At 30.2% G+C, this 12,349-nt stretch overlaps 1 protein-coding gene across 3 annotated transcripts in view; it reads left to right on the forward strand.

Annotated features, from left to right (window-relative positions):
• Positions 1-12,349, forward strand: part of GABA-B-R3 (gamma-aminobutyric acid type B receptor subunit 3) — a 146,642-nt gene that overhangs the window by 84,903 nt on the left and 49,390 nt on the right. The window contains exon 2 of one of the 3 annotated variants that reach the window (XM_074122259.1): positions 10,178-10,209. The exons of the other annotated variants lie outside the window; for them this stretch is intronic. Within the exon in view, the coding sequence (XP_073978360.1) occupies positions 10,178-10,209 (32 nt within the window). The remainder of the gene's footprint in view (positions 1-10,177; positions 10,210-12,349) is intronic. 3 annotated transcript variants of the gene reach the window in all.

A 12,349-nucleotide genomic window follows, 5' to 3' on the forward strand; every position in this document is an offset into this window, starting at 1 on the left:
CTTGTTCTCAGAGGCTAGATGAAAACGTATAAAAATAGATAATATAATGACATAAGATGATCAATTAATGTAAGTAGTGAGATGTTTGTTTCATAACAATTTCACTAATCTATTGATTAAATCGCAATGCGCGTATTTACACAACGCAATTAATGTTTTAGGTTTTCATCCGATAAGTTAAAGTGTGATTAATGTTAGGTAAATTTCATTTTCGTAAAAAACGGTTCGCAGGTGTGAGTTGATCCAAATTCACTCACAACTTTTTACGCCAAAGATTACACCTATATAAAGGGGGTACAGCGATTCGAAATTAGAAGGAATGCTAAAATTCCTTAAATTTATTACTCTATAACTCCTTAAAAAATTGAGATAAAAAGTTGGAATTCTGCACAATTTCAGAGGTAAACGAGTACATATTTTTGGAAAGTTTACAGTGTAACTTTATGTTTGGGACATTCCACTTTCAGATAAAACGATTCGCACGTGTAAGTTGGACCAAATTTACTCACAACTTTTTGGGTGTGATTTCTTAAATTAGAATTTTTTTTTATTCTAATGTTTCAAAAATGAGTTTAAGTTAATTAATACATTGTAAGTCAATCAATTCCATTTGTAGATAAAACAAATTTTGAAAAATTAGAATGAATTTCGCGGACCATAAAATTATTCATCGCGGGCCGCAGGTGGGCGACCTCTGGTTTTTGGTTGTCATAATTTAAAATATCAGTCGATGCAATTAGTACGTGACTGAAATTTTAAAAACTTGATCTGCTACTTTATCTTAATTTCTCAGTAGAGTGACCATCGCAACTCTATTTGTAATAGTTGTACCTTTATAATGAAGATAAATAATAAATAATTATATAAAGATAATATAAGAAAGATGTAATGTACATAGAGAATAAAAGGTGGCTTTTTTGTCAAATAAAAAGCCGGTGACTTGGTCCAAGATGTTTCACTTATTTCACCATCTGTTTCATCATGTTTTCCATGTGGTTTTTTAAAACTAATTTTTGGTTTCTTTGTATAAATCGTTTTAAGACAAATTCCAATTCTGGTCTTCTTCAAAAAAATATGAATAATTTATTAAACTTTATGGTATAGATAATATTTCTTAAATAAAAAGTAAAAAATATAGAGGTACGTATGATAGAAAATCAGTAATCCTCTCAGGCTGTAGGTTTCACAAGAAGGATGTATCATCTGTAGAAGGTATTGCAATATAACTGTCCCTAGGGTGATGATGGTATTAGAAGGTATTAGATCGCAAATCTTCATCGTTCTTCCAAATTAATTCAACTACATTACTCTTTTATTCTACAGTATTAACTTACTGCGTTCATTTTACAATTTGGTCTTTTTTAGTACAGTTATTCTTAATTTCTCGAATTGCTAGAGATGATATACATACAAAAATTCTTCTTTGTTTCTAGTTAAGATAAATTACATGTTTACAATATATATGTAGTTTCATTACCTGAAAGCAGAAAACGTAAAGTTAAGCAGGACATTACATTAATATCTTCTTGGGAATTTACGAAGGACGCCATTAAGTACATTTTAAAAGCTATAACAGCAAAAAAGGAGATTTTGTTCTTTTTGTCTTCTTTTAGTAAATATTATGATATCATCTTGTTTTCAAAGAGGCCTCATTATATATTGAAGAATTCCAGAATGATTCAACTCCTCGTTCAATTTAGATTGGCGGGCAAACATGTTGCCAAATTTTCTATTAAGGGTGAAAATCACAACATAACTAATGTGGTTCACAAAATGCCTATTAATGCTAAACTATTAATGCGCCAGGTTTCCTTTACTCCACCTATCAGACATAATTTGCTTTTTTATGGATGTAGAAATGAAGAAGAAATGTGGTAATTTTTAGTCGTCAATCTATGATACTTAAAAAACTTTTTTTTAACATTATAAATGAATGTATACTTACCAAATCTAGTTTTCTAAAATTATATAGTTAAAAATAATTAATTTTTAATTGTTGAACTGGAGAAGAAAACTTATATTTCTGGCATTGAGTTTACTTTAAATGATGAGCTGTTTTCTTACAATTCTACTAGCCATCTTTAGTGATTACAATAAACATATTAAATTGAAGTTTTTTGCATGAAAATGGATTAAAAGGGGGAAGATAGGAGCTAGAATTCACCTCATACTGAAGCCAGTTAGTGTTAAGTAGAAAAAGAATGTACAAACTGCAGAGTTTACCCCTACAATTGTCTTCACGAACTGAAATCATTGGTAATGATTTTCCATTAAAAAAAAAACAATGCGAGCTTTTAAATTAAAAAATATCCGTTCATGTTAGTTCTCCAGTAAACCTTGAAGTAGGTGAATGAATGTGCCTGTGTATGACATGTCATTGTTACTGCTTGATTTTTAATTTCACAGCACTGAACATTTGTGTTTTTAACCGAATTTCTGAATTAATAGGTTTCACATTCATCTTTTCCTCGTTCATAATTTTTATTAAAATATTTACATCAGAAAATATGGACTTTGGAGATATTTTAGAAAGCTGTCAGCTCAGATGCTTTCAAAATTGCCGTGTACTGTTGATTTATCTTCACTAAATCAAGACTATTGAATACAGAGCATAACTCAAGCCACAGGGATAGACTCGCACGAGAAGAGGCCTGCGCACATTCTGGAAAAGAACTGACAATAATGTTATAGTGGGAGGTACAATATTATTAAAACAATTATTTCTTTCACGATTTAAGAACCTACATCTCTGGGGCTTGCTTTAAGTACCTAAAGTACCTATAACTCCCTTTCTGTGTTAAAAAGGTATTCAAATTCCCTCTACTTGGATTTATTTTTTCCATTACTTTCTCTCGCTGGGTACCAAATGGTTTTTGTTTAATAATTAACTTGTCTGCGCAGTATTTCAAATTTTAATCTGATATTTACTACTAAGTAGTGATATTTATTTAGTTCATTCCAAAATATCGATTAAAAGAGGGTTATGTCCATTTGGGTTGCTTCTGGCTTTTCTGGGCATAAGTTTGGGTTATAAATACTATTATTGTTTATTATTATTATTTAAAAGCTAATGAAGACACTTATATTTTTAAAAAAGTATGTATTTGTTGAACAGGTTAGGATTAGTTTTCGGGACACCCAAAAATTTGATATAGAACTTTTAGTAATGTTTTCTATAAAAAGAGACCTCATCTTGAAATAGGAAGACAAATGGTTTTTATTTTTTGAGTAAGAGAGTGTTGAAAAGAAACTTTAATAATGTTGTCTCAATGAACTTATTTCCCTTTTAAAGTCTTCACCCCCACATTTTTATTTTATTTTTTGTTTAGACAACAGCCGCCTCTACGGTTATCTATGCTATCATAATAATAATAACGAAGTTCATTCAAAAAACAAAATTATACAGCGTAAAATATATTCAAGCAATTAATAAACCTCTAAAAACAGCAAGCAAAACCGTTTGGAGTTTAGACTGTTGTATTATTAAATACCACTAAAGCATCTTAAAACTTCCCACATTTCAAGCTCTGTTGAATTAAATATTAATTTACCACTATATTTCCGGCAGGTTGCAAAAAAAAATTCAAAACCATTAATAAATGTAGTGTGAAAACTCACACTACTTTCTCTGACTACAATATTCGGGGTTCAAACTTATTAAGTTTCAAAGAACAATTATTCAAATAAAAGTTATTGCTCTCCATTTTTAAGCAGCAGTCAACTTGTTCTGATTAGGTTCTATTCACTATGGTTCTCTTAGTGTACTGACAAAGAAAACGAATTTCCAAACATTTCCAAAAACTCATAACGGGTAAGGCCTTAAAATTGGGCTGGTGGCAAAGGAAGAAAAACTAGAAATTTAGACGAACTAGATGCTAATTCGGTGTTTTTCCCTTTTACTTTACCGTTCATTTTTCAAATGAAGGCTACCCTTTATGTTTATTTTAGCTCTGGTCATTAAAGCAGATGACAAAGACAGAAAAGTAGAAATCTAGCCTAACTGGGTGCCAATTCGGTGTTTTTCCCTTGTATTTTACCTTTCATTTTTCAAATGAAGGCTACCCTTTATGTTTATTTTAGCTCTGGCCTTAAAAACGGGTGAGAAAAACAGAAAAAGTAGAAATGTGGACGAAGTGGAGTCAATTCGGTGTTTTTCCCTTGCATTTTACCTTTCATTTCCCAAATTAAGGCTACCCTTTATGTTTATTTTAGGCCTGGCCATAAAAGCGTAACAAGTACGGGAAAAGTAGAAAACTGGTCGAATTGCAATCCAATTCGGTGTTTTTCCCTTTGTGGTTTTTTAAATTATGTTGACCATAACTAGACCAATTTATTAAAACGACTTTTTTTGGTTTTGGGGTGACACAAAAACTAATAGTTCTGGTAGAAATTTAAAATTGAAGGTTAAACCCTTTTCGCTGTACTTTCTCTTACCTAATAAAGTGAGAGTAAAGTAATTGAATATTTTCCCTAAGCGTGGTTTAACGTCTTAAGTAACTCATCACGCATTATGGCTGCCGGTTTGCATAATAATAATAGATCCATTTTCGGCAACAATAATAATAGAGGAAGAGTGTGGTGCCTAATGCTCCTGTAATTTAACCTGTGGACTGAGATTGACCTTCTGGGTGTTTGTGTTAAAATAGCATAGCTAATGAATTCCAAAACCTGAATGGATATTGTACGACGTAAAGCTGCTATTTTGACGTATTATCTAGTAAGAAAACTGCTAAGAATATATGAAATACTATTATTTTCTTTATAAATTTCAATCTAAGATTTACAGCACCAAAATTTTAGCTAACTACAACTGAAATATTCTTTTTTTAAAAAAAATGCATTCATTGCCTGCGAAGATAGTTGATTTCTTGGTTCAGCATGTCAATGGTAAACTCAGCCTCATCTTAATTCACTCTCACAATTACCATATTAATGTAAAAGGTTACGTTGCTGAAATAAATACATAAACTGACACATTAACACTATTGATCTAATCTAATAGATGGATTTGGGCTTGTCTCTCTTCAATTTGTTCATTTTATATTTATCTATTATATAATTGTTTGCGATTTTATTAAAAAGCAACCATTATTTTAGGACAGTTTCCTCTTTTTTCTTTTCCATAACAATTTACTGAATAATTTAAGGCAATTATTTGCTTTCATTAGCCTTCACTCTTATCTTGTACTTTCTTTCAATTTTCGCTCCTTTTTCCCTTCTTAAGTTAAAATAAGTTTTTTTTGGTGGACCCAGTGTATTCGGTTATTTCTTTAATACCATCTCTGTGAGGATTCAATCCTCTGAAATATCTCCTCTTCTTCGAACGCTCATTGCCTCCTCTTTCTCTTACTTTTACCGTTCCTCTGAAGATACTAACTTTTACTTAAAAGTTAAAGAGACTATTCTATTATACGCAATCTTCACGGAATTGAAAACTTACTGAATTGAAATTATTTTTGTACGATTGTCATTTAATGTTAAACTTCAGAGTAATTCAAGCTAACAATACATCAGTTTACCTTTCTGAAGATTAACAACTCCCCTCTTACAATCCAAACAATTGGATCTTAAATCCATTTACAATAAAAGCTGAAATTACAAGACAAATATAAACATAACTGTGAAGAATGAACTGTCTATGGGATTCTGTTATGCACATGGAATGCTAATTTGTGATACGATAACCGTTAGATGCAAAAGAATTAATTATTTATACACATTACTCCTCAAAATACCAAATTATATTTATAAATTTAATGCTATGCTTAACTTGAAAACAATCTAAAGAAAGAATATTTCTCCCTCAAGTTATTTATCGTCTACAGATTTTATTGCTTCTACAAGTAACGTGAGAAGGCTTTTGTCTGCGCCCATAACGCCGAAGAATTTTCAGGTTTACTTGGGAATTTGAACAATTATACTAAGCATACTTAATACTTACTGTACCTGAACTTCTTTCCTAGTTTCTTCAGGAGAAAGCCTAGGCATTTGCCGCACATCACTTTCTTTTTGTCCATACCTATTCGGAATCATAATTTTACATACGATGGTCGGATCAATTATGGTTTGTTTCGAGATTCCAGGTTACGCTTCTGCAATCTGGATAGCACCATCACTGTTAATTAATTGAACAAAACTCATAAGATCCTCTGCTTCGTATCACATTTTCCTCTAATAGTGAAAGTGCCAGGTATCCTGAAGCATACTGAGCTACAGTTATTGTACTCTTTCTTAGCAAAGGGCTGGGGGTTTCCGTCTCTCTGCCACACAGAGAGATCCTGCTTATGATGTATGGCTGACTACTGCAACGTTTATGGTATTCGTCAAGCCTGAACCGGAAAAAACTTTATACATTGCAGACCAAACGGATTCTTTTTTAAGTTCTCTTCGGAGCTGAACAACCAGTTCACAGCAAGACCATTACTCGAATGCTTGTACTTGAGTGTATGGAGAAATTCCTGGAGTTGATAAACTTTCTGTCTAAAGTTAACATACGGAGAGGTGGCCAAAATATTCAAATTTTCCCTAAAAGATCCTTAAAAGAAAGAAACTGATTAGCAAACTCTTTCAGCCTCATTGCTCTGTTAGTTAGGGAGGGAACCATGCTTTTAAGGAGCCAAAACGTTTTAACCTTTCTTCTAAAAGATTAAAGCCTTTTTTTATTCATAATTCATTTTATTATGTTAAACGTGATTCTTCAGACCTCCTATAAAATAAAAATGCTTAACAAGTCTCTGGATAAAAGGAAATAATAATAATATAATAGTATGAAGAGATTGTTAAAACAAAGCAAAGTTAAAGATCGATTTGATCACCTTTACTGTCAATATTTAAAAGTCACGAGAAGGAATGTGAAGAGAAATTTAGAGTATATTGAATAACGAATATGAAGTAATAGGCCATCAATAAAAAATCAAGGGCGCCTTCCAGATATTGTTGCTCAAAGATGAGAAACCAATTTTTCTCGAATTGTCAGATTGGAAATTACAGTTTGAACATATGTGAACTGACCACAGATGTCACTGATAGATCAAAAACATAAAATTTTAAATTTGTACAGGATAACTGGATCCAATTATATTTAAAATACTATTTCCTAAAAAAAAAAAAAAAGACATTTCAGTTTATATTTAAAATCGTGGCGAAGGAAGAGCAGTTAAAATCTACTTTTTATTTATTAAATTAGTAAAAGATTTCAAAAATAAAAATAAAAAAAAGACTTGGGATAGAGAATAAATTTAATAAAGCAGTATTTACTTATATCCGCTTCATTAAGAATACATTTGCTAAATCGATGGTGTACTATTGAGGTGCTCAATATCCTCTTAAGGGATTTTATCGCTGGATTATGGTGGGTGACGAAGCAACCTCTTCATGTGGTTTGAAGGAAACGTCTTAAGTGGCTAGCCAAATTATCCCAATCACATTTTAAGAATTGATTTAGATTTATCCTACGTAGCTTACTCGCTTTCTTTAATTCCATCAATTTCGAATTTTCATTCTCCGTCAGAGTTTTAGCTCTTAAGTACCAACTTAATAAGAGTAGAGAATTATTCTTCGTTAAATGATTCTTCAGAACTTCGTAGTTATATTACTAATTATGTTTGGACACGAAATATTTCTTTGCAAAAGGATTACTTTTTTAACTTCCTTTACACAAACCTAAGTGGATTACAGCAATAGATGGATTTTCTATTACAGAAATTTGTTAACTGGATTTTCGAAAGGAATTTTAAAGCCTCTGTGAATAGTTAAATCGGAATCAGCAAAGTAACTATTGTGCGAAGTATAGTTTATAATCTTTGGAGGTTAGAATATCTGCTGAAGATCATAATACAATGTGGTACATCAAGATAAACTTTTAACTAGAAGTGTGCATGAGCCATTTATCTCTTAGCAAGGGTCTGTATCTTTTGTCAGCTAGTATTTTAATAATGGTAGCTCTAATTAATAGTAGCGTCTGTTCAATTCAATTCTTGTGATTGGCTTTCAAGTTTGTCTCTTGTCAATGAACAACCCAAGCTAGCAGACGACAATGGCAGGATGGGTATTAAATTTTATCAAAATGAAGAGTGGATGCGGGTGAATGAGGTGCTTAAGGATTTAGTTTCATCAAGTGGATATCCATATTTCATGCAGATTTTAATTGTTCCCTTCGCCTTATTTAACTACAGCATTTCCAACTACAGTGAAGCTTTCCCATTAATTTTGTTTTGTTTGATTTTTAATTGTTAATAATTGCAGGGACACTTTAGTTTGTCTTGCTGTTAGGATTGTTTTTATATAAGTGTTTTAATCTATTTTTATCCGTTTCTTACGGTTTACAGAATCTATACAAAAATATCACCTATTAATGTAGTGTTCTAACGCCTTTCAAGGAACCAATAATTATTATCATTTTAATGGAGTCAACATGTCTTGACTACGGGTGGAAACTTGAAATAAAAAATCAAAGGAAGCAATTATGCAACCAAAATGTACAATTATAACAATTATATTAGATTCTCATTTGTTGTTACACTTTTAAACTTTCAAGTGAGTTAGATCAAAATTATTTAAATTGTTACGGTAACAACGATTAAATATTTGTAGAGTAAAACTAGGATGACTTTAAAAAAAAACAGGTATTAAGTAATGAATAATGAACCCAATTATAATACCAGAAATCTGTGTAGAAATAAATCGCAAGTTCTTCTACATTTGCTTCTAAAGACCTTACTATCTGTTCCGTTCAAATAGAGATGATAGGAAATATCTCTTGTACGACATATTGACATGTGTCTTACCTGGAAATTCTAACAAGCTCAGTTCGCCAGTTTTTTTGTCATTTCACAATAATATAAAAAAATGTATTTTTTCGCTACAGAGTATGGGAAAGATTAGATTGATCCTACTTTCACGACAAGGAATTAATTGAAAAGAATTACATTATTTAAAAATGAAACACAATCTTTTGTAGCTATTTAGAGAAAGAAACAACTATTAGTTAGAAAACTAGTTCTGTTATAGAGAACGAAAAACAAAGGTACAAAGATGAGAAAGTTATAGATAAATACTATACTGAATTAAAAGCAAAACTGAATAATAATTGGGTATAAAAAGTTGGAGGAAAAAGAAAGATAGATAGATAGCAATTTGCATGCAATAAAGAATCATAGTTTACATTGCGGATATGCAAAAAAGTTTGGATGCTTTCTAGAGGGGTGATATGTGAGCCATTATATCTTGTATCATTGACTAAACATTCTGAAAACAAAAAAAAATTGAAGTATTTCTTTTTATCGTTTTGATCGTTCCTGAAATTATTCGGAAGTTTGATGAGCATTTTTACTGAAGGACTTGTACTCAAATCCATACGATAAATTAATTTAAAGATTTCTAAATTAATACTTCTTAAGAAATGTTCTTAATAATTTTTTTTTTTTTTTTAATAAATAAGATTTGTTTTTTTTTTGAGGTGACAGTTGTTTGTTTTTACTTTGATAGATCAAAGTATATAATAATATAATAGATCAATATGATAGATCAATAATATAATAATATCTCTATTCATAGGCTTATTTTATCAGTACTGCTTGAAATATTGTTAGTAAGAAATAACAAATTGCTAAAAACCAACAGCGTTTTTTCCGCTTATCTTGTATGTACATTTTATTTGTAATGGGGAAAAAATGACAGAATATTCGCAATATCTTTCTGACTTAGTAAAATAAAAAGAACAAAATAATGGCTGAGATGTGAGAAACTTACCGAGCATGAAGCATACATAAAGCACAGTGGAAGAGACAAATTGTTACTGAGTGGTAACACCAGCTTAGCCCTTCTGTCAACTTTAAGAAGTTATAACGTAGAATGACGAGTTGGTCCTCTTCTAACGTCTTTTAACCAAAGTGATTACTTTTTTTTTGTCTTATTTTCGCTCATAAATAAAATTGAAGAACACTTTATATGTAACAATCAGAATAGAGGTTTGTCTGAAATAGGTACGCTACTTGATGCACTTTCCAGTATCCTTTATTTGTGTTTTTGATGTACTATTCGGGTACCCCTCCCAAATAATGTTGTTGAAATTAAAATATAAGAAATATTGTGAATAAAAATTCAGGTAATATTTCGCTTTATATTACATTTAAATGATGTTTCAAAAACATTAATATTATTATTTTTTTGTTTTTAGGTAAGTTACTTCTGTTTACTTCAATTGAGTCTGTAAGTAAAAAACATTATTAATTATTATTTATTATATTTTGATTTTGATACAAAAGTTTTTTTTTAACCATTCCAGTATCAAAGTTGGCACTAAATAATTCAAGCACAACAATTTGGATGTTCAGAGTACATTCACCCAAATCTAAAATGTTCGCTCTTATTTTAGCACAGGGGGAAAAAAATGCTTTTTAATTATTTAGTTTTAACCTATTCCACAATAACTTGTCATAAGTTATAATTTTATTTTTGAATTCAGCAAAAATTACAATATGTCCAATAATAATTTTGCTGCCAAATCTCCAAATTCATTTGAGTTTGTAACTTATGTACATACGAGTAACTGATAGTGTCTCCAAAATATGGATTCACTGTAAAGGGTCTAAAAGCATCAAAGTTGTAACAAAAATAAAACAAAGAACTAAGTATTTCATTCTCTGTTTGTCTATTTTTTTTTTTTTTTTTTTGTAAATCTGCTACTAATTCTAAATGAATATCCTCTAGACTAGGAGTTTCCTTTTTTAAAAAATACTGAATCGCCTATAATTATTCATTGTTACATTATTTTGAAGTCATTCGTTTTAGGAACTCTTGGTCCAGCAGACTAATCCCACGGTAATTAATATTAAATTTGTTCATTTAAATTAAAAGGCCATCCAACGGACAGGAATTTCCTCTCTTTTAATCTCTCTCATACACACTCTAACTTACTCGAATACCCACAAACAGTAGCTTGCAGATTAACCAGAATTAGAAATAAATAATACATTTTAACTGGAGTAAATATTTGGTAGAAATGATAATAATTTATTTATATATAAAAATGAGTTGTTTTATTATTATATCCAGTTTTATTTTATTTATTTTTTTAATATTTTGGTATCTTGCAACAAATCTCTTAAATAATGGGCGCTATGGATTGATATGAATAACTATTCAACGTTTAAAAATTAGTTTTTGCGTAACTTAGAAGGGAAAAAATGTGCTTCTTATGAACTTTGAGGAGCATTTCAGATAAGAAAAAAAACTATTTATCTAGTTTTTGGTATATTCGCCTTTAGAATTCTCTTCTTCACCATCTCTGTTTCATTTTTTGTTTATTTTATTAGATTGTTAAACATATTTAAACAAAGAATATCTTTACGTCAAGTATTGTTTATTTCTTTAAGGAACTATTTCTGTATATACCCAGAGTGGATTAAAGAAGCTATGAAGTGTTGAGTTATTCCTCTTGTTGCATCGGAACAAGATTATTTACAATTGCAAAAAAAAGATCTGATTTTTTTGTAGTTTTTCATTGGTAGTGTATTCTTTTTTTGAAATGGACATAAAAAAAGTTTTATATAGAAATATTTCTACCTTTGAAGGTTGCTGATTTGAAACAGTCAACTTGATATCTATATGGAAATAAATTCTAAAAGAGAAATTCTACACAATCTAATCATGAATATTTGCTATAAAAACATTGGTTGGGAAAAGAATCCTTTGAAAAATATGTACTTTCCATATTTTTATTTGAAAACAATGTCTACTTTGATCTTATTCAAAAGTTTCAAGCGTATACGTTGAACACTTTTTAGAGCTATTTGAATGCGTTTCAAATCTTTATTCTACGATTCAGTAGTTTTAAGAAATTAATATAATGTCCAAGGAAAAACGTAACAAATTTCACCCCAGATATACGAACAAAACTAAAAAATACATTAATCCATTAGATTTACTGCTTAAATTTGTTTTATTTGAATCAAAATGTTGAACTCTTTAAGTAGATGAATGGAAACGATGTTTTTACGAAACAGAAAAATAATTTTTTTATTTATTTTGAGTTTTGGACTGTCTTTCAATTTACCAATTTTATCTTCAGATTGGTGAGTGAAGCCATCTGAACTAATCTGTCTACAGATATGATAATGAAGTAGCGTAGCTTCCAGCTATCAGTTCATCTACGCTCAGCAGTTAACATTGCATAGGTTGATATGTTTTATATTCAAGGTGGAATAGAAACCCAACTCTCACATTTGTTTTCACATTCAATTCTCACACTGGTTTATTTTATAAACCTACCAGAGTCGATTCAGATAAATCAACTAACCAGAAGTCACATTGCAGAAACGAGTTTAGTTTTGAAATTTTTCATAAAACT

This window comes from Rhodnius prolixus, unplaced genomic scaffold (assembly GCF_049639745.1).
Source record: "Rhodnius prolixus isolate KJV_2025 unplaced genomic scaffold, Rpr scaffold_8, whole genome shotgun sequence".
In the NCBI taxonomy this organism is placed as follows: Eukaryota; Metazoa; Arthropoda; class Insecta; order Hemiptera; family Reduviidae; genus Rhodnius; species Rhodnius prolixus.